This window comes from Calonectris borealis, chromosome 14, assembly GCF_964195595.1.
Source record: "Calonectris borealis chromosome 14, bCalBor7.hap1.2, whole genome shotgun sequence".
Classification (NCBI taxonomy): domain Eukaryota; kingdom Metazoa; phylum Chordata; class Aves; order Procellariiformes; family Procellariidae; genus Calonectris; species Calonectris borealis.
Genome location: NC_134325.1, coordinates 20,398,303 through 20,415,937, shown reverse-complemented (window position 1 = coordinate 20,415,937; position 17,635 = coordinate 20,398,303). Strand labels below are relative to the sequence as shown.

Sequence of the window (17,635 nt, the reverse complement as noted above, 5' to 3'; positions counted from 1 at the left end):
GGGGCCAGTCCCAGGAATCCCCCCGTCCCCACCATGCCCAGGGCTGCATCTGTGGGTCCGGCTCCTGCCCCACGTCCCCGCGGGATGGCTGATGTACCCGGGCGCGAGGTGCCAGCCCTGGAAGTGAGTCTCCAGCCAGTCTGGGGTTTTAATAGAAACAAAGAGAAATTCACAGTGAAGTAAAAAAAATCCCTGCGGTGCTGCTCACGGGAGGGACACGGGAGCTGTTTTGCCACTGCGCTGCGGTCCTGGGCAGGGAGAGGTGACCTCCGTGGCCAGGGCCACCCCTCCTTGGGGACAGAGCCCCACCACCCCAGGGACTCCCGCGGCGTGGCCCGGGCATCCTCACAGCGATGTCCCCAGGGTGCTGTCGTCAACATCGTCATAGCCTGTGTCCCCCGGGGGCTGTGCCGGGGGGTCCCTTGTGGCTCCTGGGGGACTTGGTGGGGGGCAGCTCCCACCTTCGGGAACAGCAAAGGCTGGGGCCTTAGGGGGGCTGCTTGGTGTCCCTCCTGCCAGACCCTGCTGGGGTCCTGCCGCAGCCCCCGTGGATTTGCTGCCTGCTCCCTGCCCGCCACCGCAGCCAAGCCCCCCAGAGGTGGCTCTCCAGGGGACAGGGCGGCTGTGGCCCCTCTTACCTGCGGGTGGGACACAGTCCCAGCTCCTCTGTGCCACCCCCTCGGAGATGTCCTCAGCGCTGGGAGCGGGGGACTCTTCCGGCACGGCCGCGGCATCGTCGTAGCCATCCGGGGGGCCATGCTGGGCAGGGGAGTCTGGGACAGGCACGGGGACGGACGGGAGTGAACCAGAGGCCGTGGCAGGGGTCTGGCTCTGCCACCCTCCTCCGGCCACACGACCGGGGATGTCCTGGTGGCACTGGGGCTGCAGGTTCTCGGCCAGAGCCGCAGCAGGGATTAATCCACAGGGAAAGGTGATGCTTCGCTGCACACTAACGAGGGCCGCAGCTGAGCTTGGCTTGCCCGTGCGAGGGGAGACCCTGTCCCCTGGCTCCCCAGCCCCAGTGCCCCCTCTCCTCCCCAGGGCTCTCTGCCACGTTCCTGCCCCCGTGCCCCTACCTGGGGCTGCCTTGGGGTCGCTCTCCTCCATGCTGTCCCCGGTGTAATATGGCAGCTTCGTCTCCGACCCCTCCGACGGAGAACCTGGCCGGAGGAGGACGGGGTGTTGGGGGTGGCCGGGGCCGGCACTGTGGGCAGCACAACCCCTCACCGCAGAGCGGGGCCGCGGTGGGACTGGGGGACACCCCCAGGCCACGGGGACGAGCCGGTCCTGCACCACCAGGACCCGGTGCTGCGGTGGGGCCACGGGGCAAAGCCCCCGCCCTGCTCCGGGGAGAGCTGCTGGGCGGGGGGGCTGCACCGACCTGAGCGACTGGGCACCTCCTGGTACTCCGGCGTCAGGGTGTACTCCAGCTCCTCGTAGACGGCATCAGAGATGGCGTCCGCGGCTCTGCCGGGGCCTGAAATGATGGGTAGTGCTCACCCGGGGCCGTGGGGACCAGGGGTGGCACCGGGGTCACCCGCTGCCCACCCTCTGAGCTGCCCCACGGCAGGGGAGCCCCAGGAGCCCCGAACCAGCTCTGCCCCAGCACCCACCCGCCGGGACCCACCTCGGCGCCGAGCCCGGGCGCGGCACGCCTGCACGGCCAGGGCGCCCAGGGCCAGGCACAGCAGCGTCCCCAGGACCACGCACAGGACTGTGGGCACTGGCACAGTCCCCACCGCTGCCGCCGGGGCAGTGCTGCTGGGGACACCTGGGGGGACATCGCCAGGCGGCGTGAAGGAGGGGGGCTCCAGCCAGCCCGGCGTGGGGGGCTGCCGGCACGGGCAGAGCTACCTGTGCAAGTGGCACCCTCCGGGCAGTGGCTCCCTGGGGATGGGGTGGGTGTCCCACTTGTGCCGTCACTGTCCTCGTCACAAGCGACGTGGGCGTCCCCGCCGGGGCTGCAGGCCTGCAGGCGCCAGGGTGCCGAGGGGCACCGCCAGAGCGAGCGGGCCCCCTCCTCGCAGCCCACCCAGGCCAGCCATGCAGGGGCCGGGTCCCGGGCGGGGGCAGCCACCAGCATCCCCGTGGCCCCGCAGCCCAGCTGCCAACAGGCAGCGGTGGCCGTGGCGGGGCTGGTGCCGTTGGCGCAGACGCGGCCCCAGGTGCCATTGTAGAGCACCTCCAGGTGCCCGCTGCAGCGGCTGCTGCCGCCCGCCAACCGCAGGGAGAGCTGCTCTGCAAGGGGGGGCGGGGGGGTCAGGGCACGGCTCGGCCAGGGACCCCCCGGGGATGGTCCCCCCGCCCCTGACCTGGGGACGCACGGCACTGACCTGAGCAGACGGCTCCTGCCCCGCCACCGCGCCGGCAGCCGTGCTGTGCCGAGGACCGGCAGTCCCAGAGTGACGCCTCGGTCCCGGTGCAGCCACCGGCATCCGGCCACAGCGGCCCCGTGCCGGGACCGAAGCGAGCCGATCTGGGTGCCGCCAGCGCCGTTCCGCAGCCCAGCTGGCGGCAGACGACGGTGGCATCCGGGAGGTCCCATGTTTCCTGGCAGACGGTGCCCCAGGTGCCATTGACGTAGACCTCCACCCGCCCGGCGCAGCGCCCGGGGCCGCCCACCAGCCTCACCCGCCGGCTGCCTGCGGGGCACGCAGGGGACCGGGCTGGGGCGGCCGCTCGGGGAGCCGGCACCCCCCAGCCCTTCCCGGGACACTCACCCGAGCAGACGATGGCCGCCTCCTCGGGGCTGCCGGTCGGGGCAGCGGCCGTCCCCGAGACGTTGCACTGGGCCAGGTTCTCCTCGGTGCCGGCACACCGCAGCGCCTGCAGCCCCGTGGTGCCTGCGCCCGGCACGGCGTAGATCTTCTCCGGCACGCCGCAGCCCAGCTGCCGGCACACCATGCTGGCACCCCGGGCGTCCCACAGCCCCGCCGGCACGCGGGCCCAGGCCCCAGGGCTTGCGGCAACCTCCAGCCGCCCGTCGCACCGGCTCTCCCCCTCCACCAGACGCAGGGGCTCAGCAATGCCTGCAAAATCCCCGGCGGTGCCGTGGGGCCACAGCAGCAGCACTGTAGGGGCCCCGAGGGGATGGCAGGGCCCCGCTTCAGCCCTCCCCTCACCCCGAAATGGCCCTGCGTCCTCCCCTCCTAATTCTTGGGGTGTCCCAAAAGCCCCTTAAGGCTTTTCCCGGCGGGTGCCATACAGACCTGAGCAGTTGACGGCGGCGGCATGGCCGGGGGGGCAGGCGGGCTCCCCCAGCACCGCCGTGGGGCACTCGCCCGGGTGCCGCTCGCTCCCAGCGCAGCCAAAGGCGTCCCGCCGCAGCGGCCCGTCTCCCCCGCCGAAGGAGCCTCCCGGGGGCACGGCAGCGGCGGGGCCGCAGCCGAGGTGGTGGCAGAGGACGTGGGCGTCGGGCAGGTCCCAGCCGGTGGCGCAGAGGGACCCCCACGTCCCCCCAGCCTCCACCTCCACCCGCCCGGCGCAGCCCGAGCTGTTGTCCACCAGCCGGAAACCCGTGTAGGCTGCGGCAGAAAGGGCGTTGGGGGGGGATGACGTTGCGGGGACCCCCCCGACCCCCCCGGCATCCCCAGCGCTTACGGGAGCAGATGATGCTGGCTTGGCCGGCGCAGCCCTGGTCGCGGGGCGGCCGCCGGGCGCAGGTGGCGAGGAGGGGCTCGGTGCCGCTGCACTCGAACCCCCCCTCCCAGAGCGGCCCCGTTCCCGCCTCAAACCGGCCGCTGCCGGGTACGGCCAGCGCCGCACCGCAGCCCAGCTCCCGGCAGACCACCTGGGCGGCCTTGATGTCCACGTGGTCCTCGCAGACGCCGACCCAGGCTCGGCCCTGCCGCACCTCCAGCCGCCCGGCGCAGGCACGGTCACCGCCAACCAACCGGGCAAACCCTGCCGGGAGAGGCACGGGGGTCAGTGGTGAGGGACGTGCCGGGACCGGCGCGTCCCCCCCGCCGCCCGGTTCCTACCTTGGCAGACGACGGCGGTGTCGTATTCATGAGGGCCGACGTAGGGTCCCCAGCCACGGACCTCGCAGTCCCAGAGGGCGGCCTCGTCCCCGCGGCAGTTGACCAGAGCCAGGCTGATGGGGCCATCCCCTTTGCCGAAGCGGGTGCCAGCAACATAGGCGCCGGCGGCCGAGCCGCAGCCCAGCTGCTGGCACACCACCTCGGCGTCCTCCATGCTCCAGTAGTCATCTGCCACCGAGCCCCAGCGGCCCCGCAGCTTCACCTCTACCCTCCCGGCGCAGGGACCCCCGCCAGCCACCAGCCTCAGCTCCACCGCCTCTGCACCGGGGCACCGGCACGGCCTCAGCCCTGCCGGGGGACGCCCCGGCGCACGGCGGGTGTCCCAGCATGGCCAGCCTCCCCACCTCACCTGCGCAGGTCACCCCCACATCCCGCTCGTGGTCGCAAAAGTGCTGTCCCCAGCCGAAGTGGGGACAGTCCCGCAGCATCGCCTCGTTGCCCTGGCAGTAGATGGGATGGAGCCAGATCCGGCCGGTGCCCTGCCCGAACGGGGCGTAGGGGGACGCCCTGGCCAGCGGGCCGCAGCCCAGCTGCCGGCACACCACGGTGCCCCAACGGGTAGCCCAGTCGAAGTCGTAGATGCAGACGGAGCCCCACTCGCCATCATGCTTCACCTCCACCCTCCCAGCGCAGCGCCCGCCGCCGTCCACCAGCCGCAGCTCGCCGGTGCCTGCGGCAAGGAGGGTGTTGAGCCCAGCCGGGGCTGGGGGGGGTCCCTGCCCCACGGCTGCCCCCACCCCGGCGCTCACCCCCGCAGAGCTGCACGCACAGGAGCAGCCCCAACGCCCCGACAGGCACCATCCTGCTGTCCCGGACCCCCCGGCACGGGGCGGGTGATATATAGGCAGCGCCGCAGCCGGGAGCCAATGGAGGCGGCAGCACCTTTTGAGCCGTTATCAGGAGGGTTATCTCCCGGCTGGCGGGGCCCCGGCCTCCAATAACCTGCTCCGTGCCCAAATATGAGGCTCGGCTCCGCTTCTGGCGTCACACACCTCACCACGGTGGGTCGGCGCCCGGATGTCCCCGGGGGGAGCCAGCCCCCACCCAGGGCACCTGCCGCCGGCATGAGGCGCATGGGCCCTCCCCACCCGTGTCCCGCCGTGGGGCTGACCCTGCTGCCGGCGCCCAGCAAGAGCCCAGTCCCAATGGCAACAGGATTCGCCCCAAAATCTACCAAAGCCTCCGCAGGGCCGCCCTCAGCACCGGCACGGGGCAAAGACCCTGGCACGCCAGCACCCATCCTTGGGGTGCTCCCCTCCCCGGGGGGTGCCTGGAGACCCCAGGGGGGCACCGAGGTGAAAGCCGCCCCCAGGCTCACCGCGGTGTTTGCAGGCGGCACATCCCCGGCCCCTCGCGGAGGCCGGCAGCACATGGCGGGGCTGCCCGCGCTGCCTGCAGGTGTGCCCCGTGCTCGCCTCGCAGCGCGGGCAGGAAGGAGGCGGTTTCCCCCCAGGCGGGGACCCGGCGTCGGCATCGACCGCACGCGGCTCCCCGGCCACCTGCAGTGCTACCGATAACGCCGTGCTTTCGCACACCGGCATCTGCCCGCGGTGATGCTGCTGAGGGGGGCACGGAGCCGACGCGGTGCCGGAGGGGGGACCCCCCTGGCGAAGCCGCGACCAAGCACCAGCAAAAAACGATGGGCACAGGAGGTGGAAGGGAGAAGGAGCTCCCTCGAGGTGCCGGTCGCGTGCGAGGACGAGGACGGGGCTGAGCCACACCACGGCCATGGGACCTGGCGGGCTCCATTGGTGCCGAGCAGTGCCGGTGGCCACGGCCTGGCCGGGGCGGTGGGACACGGAGCAGGGCGAGGAGGAGGCGACGTGGCAGGCGGGTTCGCAGTGAAAACTGCAGCTGCGCAACCCCGGGCAGCCACCAAAAAGCGCAGTAACAGCCCCAAATCGTGATGGCGGTGGAAGGGCCCAGCGACACGCGGGAGGCCGGCGCGGCAGCAGCCAGGAAACGCAGGTGGCCGAGGGGGCCGTGCGCGGTGACGGCCGTTGGCGGCGGCGCAACCGCACGGGGGGGAACGGCCTCCCGGCTGCGGGGGCACACCTGCAGGCAGCGTGGGCAGCACCGCCACGTGCCGCCAGCCTCCGCGAGGGGCCGGGGACCTGCCACCTCCAAACGTCCCCGTATCACCCCGGGATGGCTCGTGGGGCCGGCGCCAGCGCTGGCATCACCCGGGATGTCCCCGATGGGGTAGCATGGGCCTGCCAGGGCCGGCCCGTCCCTCCTGCCCGCACGTGGCCCCCCGGGGAGCTGTCGGGGACAAAGACGGAGGGGACCAACACGGCTTTGTGCCACCGGGGAGGGAGATGACCCTCACCGCGGGCCCCGGGGACGCCGCGAGCATCCCCCCCGCCCCACCCCGGGGCGATCCTTTGCCTCTCCAAAGCCATGGAGGTCCCACCCGAGGAGACCTCCCGCGAGTTGGTGGCGAGCGCTGCTTGGGGGGGTTGTGTGCCGGCATCGAAGCCGGGAGCTCCCAGTGCCGGTGAGGGCTGCCCGTGCCCCCCGGGGCTCTGTCCCCCTGCAGCTCCGGTGCCTCGGGAGCCGGAGGACGTCCCCGTCCCCTCGCTGAGCGGCGGCGGGAGGAGCCGCACTCCCCCATCCACCCGCTCTGCCGGGCGCTGCGGCACCCGGGCAGCGACCTGCGGGTGCTCCGGTAAGAGACCTGCCCTCGGCGCTGAGCCGAAACCGCGGCCGCGGTGCTGCTGCCGGCACGGGGAGGGTGCGCTGGCCGGGGCCTGGCCACCCCGGCTGGCTCCGGGGTGCGGGTGGGGGGCTCCCGAACCGGAGGGGAGTGGGTGGGTGCTGCCCCGGGCAGAGGGGACGGGAGCTGTACGGGGGCCCGGCCGCCCCCGCTGCTCCCTGGGACCACCAGCGCGTGGCTGGGGGTGAGGCCGGGCCCTCATTGGCCGTGGGTGGGTGTGGTCCCTCCATGCTGATTGGGTGTGGGGTGGGTGGGTGTGGTCCCTCCATGCTGATTGGGTGTGGGGTGGGTGGGTGTGGTCTCTCCATGCTGATTGGGTGTGGGGTGGGTGGGTGTGGTCCCTCCATGCTGATTGGGTGTGGGGTGGGTGAGTGTGGTCCCTCCGTGCTAATTGGCCCTGCAATGGATGGATTGCTGCAGTTCCTCCATGCTGATTGGCCACGGGTGGGTGGGTGTGGTCCCTCCATGCTGATTGCCTATGGGTGGGTGTGGTCCGTCCATGCTGATTGGCCGGGTGATGGGTGGGTGTGGTCCCTCCATGCTGATTGGCCGGGTGATGGGTGGGTGTGGTCCCTCCATGCTGATTGGCCGGGTGGCAGGTTGGTGGGGGGGATTGGGGTGGGCAGCCGGGGCAGGCGTGATGAGCCCATCTGTTCTCTGCGGCTCTCCCCGCAGGCTGCAGTGGTGCGGGCTGTCGGAGAGCTGCTGCGCCGAGCTGGCGGCGCTGCTGGCCGAACACCCCAGCCTGGCGCGGCTGGAGCTGGGCGACGGCGCGCTGGGCGACGGCGGCGTGCGCCTGCTCTGCAAGGGGCTGCAGCAGCCCGGCTGCCGCCTGCGCGTCCTGCAGTGAGTGGCCCCGGCACCCCCGGGCATCCCCCCGGCACCCCGCGCGCTTCTCCCAGGCAGCCAAACCCCCGGGGTGGAGCGGAGGGCTGGGGAGGTACCCCAAAAAAGTCCCTCCAGGGTGGCATCGTCCCTCTGTCCCACTCTCCCAGAGCGAGGAGCTCGAAAGCAGTGGCACCGGGGTGGGGACCGTCACCCTGCTGGGGTGGCATCGGGAGCCCCTGAGGCTGGCTCTGAGGGTCTCTCCCCGGCAGGCTGTGGTACTCCCGCCTCACCAGTGCCTGCTGCGAGGACCTCGCCGCCGTGCTGGGCACCAGCCCGTGCCTGGAGGAGCTGGATTTGTCCTTCAGCGAGGGGCTGCGCGATGCCGGCGTGCAGCTGCTGTGCCAGGGGCTGCAGCGCCGTGCCCGCCAGCTGCAGACGCTGCGGTAAGGGGGCCGCGGGGCCGGCGCTCCCTCCTTCCCACCCGGAGCAGCTCACCAACCGGCCGGTCAAACCCCGCATCCCTCTTTGCCTTGGTCCCGCAGGCTGGGGAGCTGCCGGCTGAGGGGCGCCTGCTGCCGAGCCCTGGCCGCTCGGCTGGCGGAGTGCCCCCGCCTCACCTGCCTGGACCTGAGCGACAACGAGCTGGGAGCCGACGGCGTCCTGCAGCTCTGCCAGCAGCTCCGGCATCCCGCCTGCCCGCTGCGGGCGCTGGGGTAAGTGCCTGGCACAGCCCCCTTCCGTCCCCGGCATCCCCGTGCCAGCACCCCGGGGTCGGATGCTGCGGGACGGCGGGGCGTACCAGCATCCCGGCACCCAGGAGGGCGGAGGGTGGTTTTTAACAGCTCTTCTCCTTTCCTTCGTCTGTTTAAAGACTGAGCACGTCCAGGCTAAACGAGGAAGCGCTGCAGGAGCTGGCCGCCCTGCGGGCACTGAAGCCTGACCTGAAGATCGGGTACCTCCTCAAGCAGGACGCGCCGCAGGCGGGGGCCATGGCCCGGCTGCCCTTCCACCGCGGGGTCCTGCCGGGCGGCGCGAAGGCGCTCCCCTCCTTTAGGAGAGGCCCTTGCAAGAACCGGAGCCGTTTCTAGCCCAGTGCTCGGTGCTGCTGAAGGGGGGCGAAGCCTCCCTGCGTTTGAGCCTGGCCCACGCGTGGGGTTCAGGGGAGGAGGTCCTGCCTGCATCTGCTGGGGGTCGGGGCAGAGCCGGTCCGGGTCCTTCGCCCTCCCGTTTCCCCACGCGTGTTGGTGGCAAGAGTTGCGTGGGTGTTTGCCCATGCCAAATAAAGGCCCTGGGGCCAGTCCCAGGAATCCCCCCGTCCCCACCATGCCCAGGGCTGCATCTGTGGGTCCGGCTCCTGCCCCACGTCCCCGCGGGATGGCTGATGTACCCGGGCGCGAGGTGCCAGCCCTGGAAGTGAGTCTCCAGCCAGTCTGGGGTTTTAATAGAAACAAAGAGAAATTCACAGTGAAGTAAAAAAAATCCCTGCGGTGCTGCTCACGGGAGGGACACGGGAGCTGTTTTGCCACTGCGCTGCAGTCCTGGGCAGGGAGAGGTGACCTCCGTGGCCAGGGCCACCCCTCCTTGGGGACAGAGCCCCACCACCCCAGGGACTCCCGCGGCGTGGCCCGGGCATCCTCACAGCGATGTCCCCAGGGTGCTGTCGTCAACATCGTCATAGCCTGTGTCCCCCGGGGGCTGTGCCGGGGGGTCCCTTGTGGCTCCTGGGGGACTTGGAGGGGGGCAGCTCCCACCTTCGGGGACAGCAAAGGCTGGGGCCTTAGGGGGGCTGCTTGGTGTCCCTCCTGCCAGACCCTGCTGGGGTCCTGCCGCAGCCCCCGTGGATTTGCTGCCTGCTCCCTGCCCGCCACCGCAGCCAAGCCCCCCAGAGGTGGCTCTCCAGGGGACAGGGCGGCTGTGGCCCCTCTTACCTGCGGGTGGGACACAGTCCCAGCTCCTCTGTGCCACCCCCTCGGAGATGTCCTCAGCGCTGGGAGCGGGGGACTCTTCCGGCATGGCCGCGGCATCGTCGTAGCCATCCGGGGGGCCATGCTGGGCAGGGGAGTCTGGGACAGGCACGGGGACGGACGGGAGTGAACCAGAGGCCGTGGCAGGGGTCTGGCTCTGCCACCCTCCTCCGGCCACACGACCGGGGATGTCCTGGTGGCACCGGGGCTGCAGGTTCTCAGCCAGAGCCGCAGCAGGGATTAATCCGCAGGGAAAGGTGATGCTTCGCTGCACACTAATGAGAGCCGCAGCTGAGCTTGGCTTGCCCGTGCGAGGGGAGACCCTGTCCCCTGGCTCCCCAGCCCCAGTGCCCCCTCTCCTCCCCAGGGCTCTCTGCCACGTTCCTGCCCCCGTGCCCCTACCTGGGGCTGCCTTGGGGTCACTCTCCTCCATGCTGTCCCCGGTGTAATATGGCAGCTTCGTCTCCGACCCCTCCGACGGAGAACCTGGCCGGAGGAGGACGGGGTGTTGGGGGTGGCCGGGGCCGGCACTGTGGGCAGCACAACCCCTCACCGCAGAGCGGGGCCGCGGTGGGACCGGGGGACACCCCCAGGCCACGGGGACGAGCCGGTCCTGCACCACCAGGACCCGGTGCTGCGGTGGGGCCACGGGGCAAAGCCCCCGCCCTGCTCCGGGGAGAGCTGCTGGGCGGGGGGGCTGCACCGACCTGAGCGACTGGGCACCTCCTGGTACTCCGGCGTCAGGGTGTACTCCAGCTCCTCGTAGACGGCATCAGAGATGGCGTCCGCGGCTCTGCCGGGGCCTGAAATGATGGGTAGTGCTCACCCGGGGCCGTGGGGACCAGGGGTGGCACCGGGGTCACCCGCTGGCCACCCTCTGAGCTGCCCCACGGCAGGGGAGCCCCAGGAGCCCCGAACCAGCTCTGCCCCAGCACCCACCCGCCGGGACCCACCTCGGCGCCGAGCCCGGGCGCGGCACGCCTGCACGGCCAGGGCGCCCAGGGCCAGGCACAGCAGCGTCCCCAGGACCACGCACAGGACTGTGGGCACTGGCACAGTCCCCACCGCTGCCGCCGGGGCAGTGCTGCTGGGGACACCTGGGGGGACATCGCCAGGCGGCGTGAAGGAGGGGGGCTCCAGCCAGCCCGGCGTGGGGGGCTGCCGGCACGGGCAGAGCTACCTGTGCAAGTGGCACCCTCCGGGCAGTGGCTCCCTGGGGATGGGGTGGGTGTCCCACTTGTGCCGTCACTGTCCTCGTCACAAGCGACGTGGGCGTCCCCGCCGGGGCTGCAGGCCTGCAGGCGCCAGGGTGCCGAGGGGCACCGCCAGAGCGAGCGGGCCCCCTCCTCGCAGCCCACCCAGGCCAGCCATGCAGGGGCCGGGTCCTGGGCGGGGGCAGCCACCAGCATCCCCGTGGCCCCGCAGCCCAGCTGCCAACAGGCAGCGGTGGCCGTGGCGGGGCTGGTGCCGTTGGCGCAGACGCGGCCCCAGGTGCCATTGTAGAGCACCTCCAGGTGCCCGCTGCAGCGGCTGCTGCCGCCCGCCAACCGCAGGGAGAGCTGCTCTGCAAGGGGGGGCGGGGGGGTCAGGGCACGGCTCGGCCAGGGACCCCCCGGGGATGGTCCCCCCGTCCCTGACCTGGGGACGCACGGCACTGACCTGAGCAGACGGCTCCTGCCCCGCCACCGCGCCGGCAGCCGTGCTGTGCCGAGGACCGGCAGTCCCAGAGTGACGCCTCGGTCCCGGTGCAGCCACCGGCATCCGGCCACAGCGGCCCCGTGCCGGGACCGAAGCGAGCCGATCTGGGTGCCGCCAGCGCCGTTCCGCAGCCCAGCTGGCGGCAGACGACGGTGGCATCCGGGAGGTCCCATGTTTCCTGGCAGACGGTGCCCCAGGTGCCATTGACGTAGACCTCCACCCGCCCGGCGCAGCGCCCGGGGCCGCCCACCAGCCTCACCCGCCGGCTGCCTGCGGGGCACGCAGGGGACCGGGCTGGGGCGGCCGCTCGGGGAGCCGGCACCCCCCAGCCCTTCCCGGGACACTCACCCGAGCAGACGATGGCCGCCTCCTCGGGGCTGCCGGTCGGGGCAGCGGCCGTCCCCGAGACGTTGCACTGGGCCAGGTTCTCCTCGGTGCCGGCACACCGCAGCGCCTGCAGCCCCGTGGTGCCTGCGCCCGGCACGGCGTAGATCTTCTCCGGCACGCCGCAGCCCAGCTGCCGGCACACCATGCTGGCACCCCGGGCGTCCCACAGCCCCGCCGGCACGCGGGCCCAGGCCCCAGGGCTTGCGGCAACCTCCAGCCGCCCGTCGCACCGGCTCTCCCCCTCCACCAGACGCAGGGGCTCAGCAATGCCTGCAAAATCCCCGGCGGTGCCGTGGGGCCACAGCAGCAGCACTGTAGGGGCCCCGAGGGGATGGCAGGGCCCCGCTTCAGCCCTCCCCTCACCCCAAAATGGCCCTGCGTCCTCCCCTCCTAATTCTTGGGGTGTCCCAAAAGCCCCTTAAGGCTTTTCCCGGCGGGTGCCATACAGACCTGAGCAGTTGACGGCGGCGGCATGGCCGGGGGGGCAGGCGGGCTCCCCCAGCACCGCCGTGGGGCACTCGCCCGGGTGCCGCTCGCTCCCACCGCAGCCAAAGGCGTCCCGCCGCAGCGGCCCGTCTCCCCCGCCGAAGGAGCCTCCCGGGGGCACGGCAGCGGCGGGGCCGCAGCCGAGGTGGTGGCAGAGGACGTGGGCGTCGGGCAGGTCCCAGCCGGTGGCGCAGAGGGACCCCCACGTCCCCCCAGCCTCCACCTCCACCCGCCCGGCGCAGCCCGAGCTGTTGTCCACCAGCCGGAAACCCGTGTAGGCTGCGGCAGAAAGGGCGTTGGGGGGGGATGACGTTGCGGGGACCCCCCCGACCCCCCCGGCATCCCCAGCGCTTACGGGAGCAGATGATGCTGGCTTGGCCGGCGCAGCCCTGGTCGCGGGGCGGCCGCCGGGCGCAGGTGGCGAGGAGGGGCTCGGTGCCGCTGCACTCGAACCCCCCCTCCCAGAGCGGCCCCGTTCCCGCCTCAAACCGGCCGCTGCCGGGTACGGCCAGCGCCGCACCGCAGCCCAGCTCCCGGCAGACCACCTGGGCGGCCTTGATGTCCACGTGGTCCTCGCAGACGCCGACCCAGGCTCGGCCCTGCCGCACCTCCAGCCGCCCGGCGCAGGCACTGTCACCGCCAACCAACCGGGCAAACCCTGCCGGGAGAGGCACGGGGGTCAGTGGTGAGGGACGTGCCGGGACCGGCGCGTCCCCCCCGCCGCCCGGTTCCTACCTTGGCAGACGACGGCGGTGTCGTATTCATGAGGGCCGACGTAGGGTCCCCAGCCACGGACCTCGCAGTCCCAGAGGGCGGCCTCGTCCCCGCGGCAGTTGACCAGAGCCAGGCTGATGGGGCCATCCCCTTTGCCGAAGCGGGTGCCAGCAACATAGGCGCCGGCGGCCGAGCCGCAGCCCAGCTGCTGGCACACCACCTCGGCGTCCTCCATGCTCCAGTAGTCATCTGCCACCGAGCCCCAGCGGCCCCGCAGCTTCACCTCTACCCTCCCGGCGCAGGGACCCCCGCCAGCCACCAGCCTCAGCTCCACCGCCTCTGCACCGGGGCACCGGCACGGCCTCAGCCCTGCCGGGGGACGCCCCGGCGCACGGCGGGTGTCCCAGCATGGCCAGCCTCCCCACCTCACCTGCGCAGGTCACCCCCACATCCCGCTCGTGGTCGCAAAAGTGCTGTCCCCAGCCGAAGTGGGGACAGTCCCACAGCATCGCCTCGTTGCCCTGGCAGAAGATGGGATGGAGCCAGATCCGGCCGGTGCCCTGCCCGAACGGGGCGTAGGGGGACGCCCTGGCCAGCGGGCCGCAGCCCAGCTGCCGGCACACCACGGTGCCCCAACGGGTAGCCCAGTCGAAGTCGTAGACGCAGACGGAGCCCCACTCGCCATCATGCTTCACCTCCACCCTCCCAGCGCAGCGCCCGCCGCCGTCCACCAGCCGCAGCTCCCCGGTGCCTGCGGCAAGGAGGGTGTTGAGCCCAGCCGGGGCTGGGGGGGGTCCCTGCCCCACGGCTGCCCCCACCCCGGCGCTCACCCCCGCAGAGCTGCACGCACAGGAGCAGCCCCAACGCCCCGACAGGCACCATCCTGCTGTCCCGGACCCCCCGGCACGGGGCGGGTGATATATAGGCAGCGCCGCAGCCGGGAGCCAATGGAGGCGGCAGCACCTTTTGAGCCGTTATCAGGAGGGTTATCTCCCGGCTGGCGGGGCCCCGGCCTCCAATAACCTGCTCCGTGCCCAAATATGAGGCTCGGCTCCGCTTCTGGCGTCACACACCTCATCACGGTGGGTCGGCGCCCGGATGTCCCCGGGGGGAGCCAGCCCCCACCCAGGGCACCTGCCGCCGGCATGAGGCGCATGGGCCCTCCCCACCCGTGTCCCGCCGTGGGGCTGACCCTGCTGCCGGCGCCCAGCAAGAGCCCAGTCCCAATGGCAACAGGATTCGCCCCAAAATCTACCAAAGCCTCCGCAGGGCCGCCCTCAGCACCGGCACGGGGCAAAGACCCTGGCACGCCAGCACCCATCCTTGGGGTGCTCCCCTCCCCGGGGGGTGCCTGGAGACCCCAGGGGGGCACCGAGGTGAAAGCCGCCCCCAGGCTCACCGCGGTGTTTGCAGGCGGCACATCCCCGGCCCCTCGCGGAGGCCGGCAGCACATGGCGGGGCTGCCCGCGCTGCCTGCAGGTGTGCCCCGTGCTCGCCTCGCAGCGCGGGCAGGAAGGAGGCGGTTTCCCCCCAGGCGGGGACCCGGCGTCGGCATCGACCGCACGCGGCTCCCCGGCCACCTGCAGTGCTACCGATAACGCCGTGCTTTCGCACACCGGCATCTGCCCGCGGTGATGCTGCTGAGGGGGGCACGGAGCCGACGCGGTGCCGGAGGGGGGACCCCCCTGGCGAAGCCGCGACCAAGCACCAGCAAAAAACGATGGGCACAGGAGGTGGAAGGGAGAAGGAGCTCCCTCGAGGTGCCGGTCGCGTGCGAGGACGAGGACGGGGCTGAGCCACACCACGGCCATGGGACCTGGCGGGCTCCATTGGTGCCGAGCAGTGCCGGTGGCCACGGCCTGGCCGGGGCGGTGGGACACGGAGCAGGGCGAGGAGGAGGCGACGTGGCAGGCGGGTTCGCAGTGAAAACTGCAGCTGCGCAACCCCGGGCAGCCACCAAAAAGCGCAGTAACAGCCCCAAATCGTGATGGCGGTGGAAGGGCCCAGCGACACGCGGGAGGCCGGCGCGGCAGCAGCCAGGAAACGCAGGTGGCCGAGGGGGCCGTGCGCGGTGACGGCCGTTGGCGGTGGCGCAACCGCACGGGGGGGAACGGCCTCCCGGCTGCGGGGGCTGCGGGGGCACACCTGCAGGCAGCGTGGGCAGCACCGCCACGTGCCGCCAGCCTCCGCGAGGGGCCGGGGACCTGCCACCTCCAAACGTCCCCGTATCACCCCGGGATGGCTCGTGGGGCCGGCGCCAGCGCTGGCGTCACCCGGGATGTCCCCGATGGGGTAGCATGGGCCTGCCAGGGCCGGCCCGTCCCTCCTGCCCGCACGTGGCCCCCCGGGGAGCTGTCGGGGACAGAGACGGAGGGGAACAACACGGCTTTGTGCCACCGGGGAGGGAGATGACCCTCACCGCGGGCCCCGGGGACGCCGGGAGCATCCCCCCCACCCCACCCCGGGGCTTTCCCAAGGACGCGGCCGAGCGTCACGGGAGGTTTTCGTTCTGGAATCCCTCCCTTGCCCTCCCGAGGGGCTCCGGGGCTCGGGGCAGGGCGGGAACCGGGCCCGCCGCCGCCGCCGCTGCCCGGGCTGGCCCCGCCCACTGCCCGGAGCCACCGCCCCCCGCGGCGCGCACTCCCCGCCGGCAGGGGGCGCCGCCACGCAGCCGCGTCGCTCCGGAAAGAGCCGAGCGGCGGCGGAGGCGGCCGAGGCGGGGCGCGGCGCGGCGCGGGGACGATGGCGCAGCAGGTCGAGCAGCTGCGGGCGGACGGCGTGCACAAGGAGGTGCTGCGGGAGGGCACCGGGCCGCTGCCCGACTTCCGCGACGGCACCAAGGTCAGAGCCGCACCGCCGCCTCCGCGGCTGCGGGTATGGGGGGGGGGGAAGGGAGAGGCGCGCATGCGCGGCCCCCCCCTCCGTCGCCATGGTGACGCCGCGGCCTACTTCGCCCCCTCAGGCCACCTTCCACTACCGGACGCTGCGGTGCGGGGATGAGGAGACGCCGCTGGACGACAGCCGGGCGCGGGGGAAGCCCATGGAGCTGATCGCCGGCAAGAAGTTCAAGCTGCCGGTGTGGGAGGCGGCGCTGCGAACCATGCGGGCCGGGGAGCGCGCCCGCTTCCGCTGCGACACCAAGGTGGGGCGGGGCCGGGCGGGGCTGGGAGGAGCGGAGCTGGAGCGAGGCGTGGCTTGCTCCTCGGGGGCGTGGCGTGTGGGTTTCGGGGGCGTGGCTCGCGCCCGGGGGGGGCGTGGTGTGTGGGTTCGGGGGCGTGGCCCGCGCCGCTCCCACACGTGGCGCAGCCCCCTCGTTGCGCCCCGGCCCCGGGGTGCGAGGCCGGGAGCGTCCCGGTGTTCCCCCCTGCCCCATCCCGGTGCGAGCCGGGCCCAGCGCTGCCTCCCCCCGCCCCACAGCACGTGGTGCTCTACCCACTGGTGTCCAAGAGCCTGCGCAACATCGCGGCGGGGAAGGACCCACTGGAGGGGCAGCGGCACTGCTGCAGCATCGCCCAGCTGCACGAGCACTACTCCCTGGGCTACCCCGACCTCGACGAGCTCCAGAAGAACCCCCAGCCCCTCATCTTCGACATCGAGGTGCTCAAGGTGAGGCTCTGGTGTGGGGAGGGGGTGGCCGAGGGGAGCTCGGGGATGGCCGCCAGCACCCCAGCCCCGGTGGAGCCTGTGGGCAGGAGGGTGCTGGGGCTCTGTTCCTGCCCACATGACGGGGTGCCGGCAGGTGGAGGCGCCCGGCTCCTACCAGCAGGACCCGTGGGCCATGACGGATGAGGAGAAGCTGCAGGCCGTACCCCTGATCCACAAGGAGGGCAACGAGCTGTACCGGCAGGGCAAGGTGCAGGAGGCAGCTGCCAAATACTACGACGCCATCGCCTGTCTCAAGAACCTGCAGATGAAGGTGGGGCTCCCCAGCCCCTCTCTGGGGTGCACGCAGGCCTCCCCGCATCTCTCCTGGAGTGCAGGGCTTGGGAGCTTCCCCTCACTCTCCCCGCTCTGTCTCATCCTGCAGGAGCAGCCCGGCTCTCCGGACTGGATCGAGCTCGACCAGAAGATCACGCCCCTGCTGTTAAATTACTGCCAATGCAAGCTGCAGTGCGAGGAGTACTACGAGGTGCTGGATCACTGCTCCTCCATTCTCAACAAGTACGAGGGTAAGGAGCCGCGGGCCGGCCCGGCCAGCTGCGATGGGTACCGACGGGGCGAGCGGGTACCGGGGAGGCCCCCCAATGCTCTGCCGGCTCAGCAACTCTCTCCCCGCAGACAACATCAAGGCCTACTTCAAGCGGGGGAAGGCCCACGCGGCGGTGTGGAACGTGGCGGAGGCGCAGGCTGACTTTGCCAAAGTGCTGGCCCTTGACCCCTCGCTGCGCCCCATCGTGTCCAAGGAGCTGCGGAGCCTGGAAGCCCGCCTGCGCGAGAAGGACGCCGAGGACAAGATCCGCTTCAAGGGCATCTTCTCACAGTAGAGCCCGCAGCCGCAGCGGAGAGCCCAACGCTCTCTGAACAGGTTCTTTTAGATATTCCACATGTGGAATGTTCATTGATGTTTATTAATGTTTAATACAAGTTTTACTTATTTGAAGTCATTTGAAGTGGCCCGGGAGCTCGCCATGGCCCGGTGACACGGCAGTGCACTTAAGTCGCAGTATTAAGCAGCGTATAGCAATCGCAGCGCACAGTTGGAGCGCAATTTAAACGTGAAGCTCCTTGCCGGGCTCTAGACTATGCTCATCGTCACGCCAGGAAGGGACGCGTGGGGTGACGTAAGCTCAAGCCCGCTGCTC

The 17,635-nt window shown here is 72.0% G+C and overlaps 3 protein-coding genes and 1 pseudogene across 4 annotated transcripts; 2 read left to right on the top strand and 2 right to left on the bottom strand.

Moving 5' to 3' along the window:
* Positions 1–64: 64 nt before the first annotated feature.
* On the bottom strand, positions 65–6,029 carry LOC142088300 (scavenger receptor cysteine-rich type 1 protein M130-like; annotated as a pseudogene).
* On the top strand, positions 5,947–8,672 carry LOC142088463 (NACHT, LRR and PYD domains-containing protein 12-like). Its single transcript, XM_075163846.1, has 6 exons — positions 5,947–6,008; positions 6,580–6,708; positions 7,432–7,602; positions 7,854–8,027; positions 8,127–8,297; positions 8,456–8,672. The coding sequence occupies exons 1-6, from the start codon at positions 5,947–5,949 to the stop codon at positions 8,670–8,672; spliced, it is 924 nt and encodes a 307-aa protein (XP_075019947.1).
* Positions 8,673–9,004: 332 nt separating this feature from the next.
* Positions 9,005–13,876, bottom strand: LOC142088302 (scavenger receptor cysteine-rich type 1 protein M130-like). Its single transcript, XM_075163524.1, has 13 exons — positions 13,664–13,876; positions 13,264–13,584; positions 12,855–13,172; positions 12,475–12,777; positions 12,084–12,398; positions 11,595–11,903; positions 11,208–11,516; positions 10,729–11,112; positions 10,502–10,645; positions 10,256–10,351; positions 9,951–10,034; positions 9,573–9,647; positions 9,005–9,302 (listed from the first exon to the last, which is right to left on the bottom strand). The coding sequence occupies exons 1-13, from the start codon at positions 13,713–13,715 to the stop codon at positions 9,220–9,222; spliced, it is 2,793 nt and encodes a 930-aa protein (XP_075019625.1). The 5' UTR covers positions 13,716–13,876; the 3' UTR covers positions 9,005–9,219.
* Positions 13,877–15,492: 1,616 nt separating this feature from the next.
* Positions 15,493–17,433, top strand: AIP (AHR interacting HSP90 co-chaperone). 2 transcript variants are annotated; one of them, XM_075163562.1, is made up of 6 exons: positions 15,493–15,674; positions 15,796–15,975; positions 16,251–16,439; positions 16,573–16,749; positions 16,861–16,994; positions 17,112–17,433. In XM_075163562.1, the coding sequence occupies exons 1-6, from the start codon at positions 15,576–15,578 to the stop codon at positions 17,182–17,184; spliced, it is 852 nt and encodes a 283-aa protein (XP_075019663.1). In that variant the 5' UTR covers positions 15,493–15,575; the 3' UTR covers positions 17,185–17,433. The 2 variants fall into 2 exon arrangements, with proteins under 2 accessions (XP_075019663.1, XP_075019662.1); XM_075163561.1 differs by having other exon boundaries at positions 15,497–15,674; positions 16,861–17,002.
* Positions 17,434–17,635: the final 202 nt, after the last annotated feature.

What these genes read in the sequence shown, in the direction of transcription:
- LOC142088463 (XM_075163846.1), top strand. Translation starts at nt 5,947, where the DNA reads ATGGCGGTGGAAGGGCCCAGCGACACGCGGGAGGCCGGCGCGGCAGCA. An exon ending in AGCGACCTGCGGGTGCTCCG is followed by an intron (nt 6,709 to 7,431) that starts GTAAGAGACCTG and finishes CTCTCCCCGCAG; the next exon opens with GCTGCAGTGGTGCGGGCTGT. An exon ending in TGCCCGCTGCGGGCGCTGGG is followed by an intron (nt 8,298 to 8,455) that starts GTAAGTGCCTGG and finishes GTCTGTTTAAAG; the next exon opens with ACTGAGCACGTCCAGGCTAA.
- LOC142088302 (XM_075163524.1), bottom strand. Translation starts at nt 13,715, where the DNA reads ATGGTGCCTGTCGGGGCGTTGGGGCTGCTCCTGTGCGTGCAGCTCTGC. An exon ending in GTGCGTGCAGCTCTGCGGGG is followed by an intron (nt 13,585 to 13,663) that starts GTGAGCGCCGGG and finishes TCCTTGCCGCAG; the next exon opens with GCACCGGGGAGCTGCGGCTG. An exon ending in TGACCCCAAGGCAGCCCCAG is followed by an intron (nt 9,648 to 9,950) that starts GTAGGGGCACGG and finishes TGCCTGTCCCAG; the next exon opens with ACTCCCCTGCCCAGCATGGC.
- AIP (XM_075163561.1), top strand. Translation starts at nt 15,576, where the DNA reads ATGGCGCAGCAGGTCGAGCAGCTGCGGGCGGACGGCGTGCACAAGGAG. An exon ending in ACTTCCGCGACGGCACCAAG is followed by an intron (nt 15,675 to 15,795) that starts GTCAGAGCCGCA and finishes TCGCCCCCTCAG; the next exon opens with GCCACCTTCCACTACCGGAC. An exon ending in GCTTCCGCTGCGACACCAAG is followed by an intron (nt 15,976 to 16,250) that starts GTGGGGCGGGGC and finishes CCCGCCCCACAG; the next exon opens with CACGTGGTGCTCTACCCACT.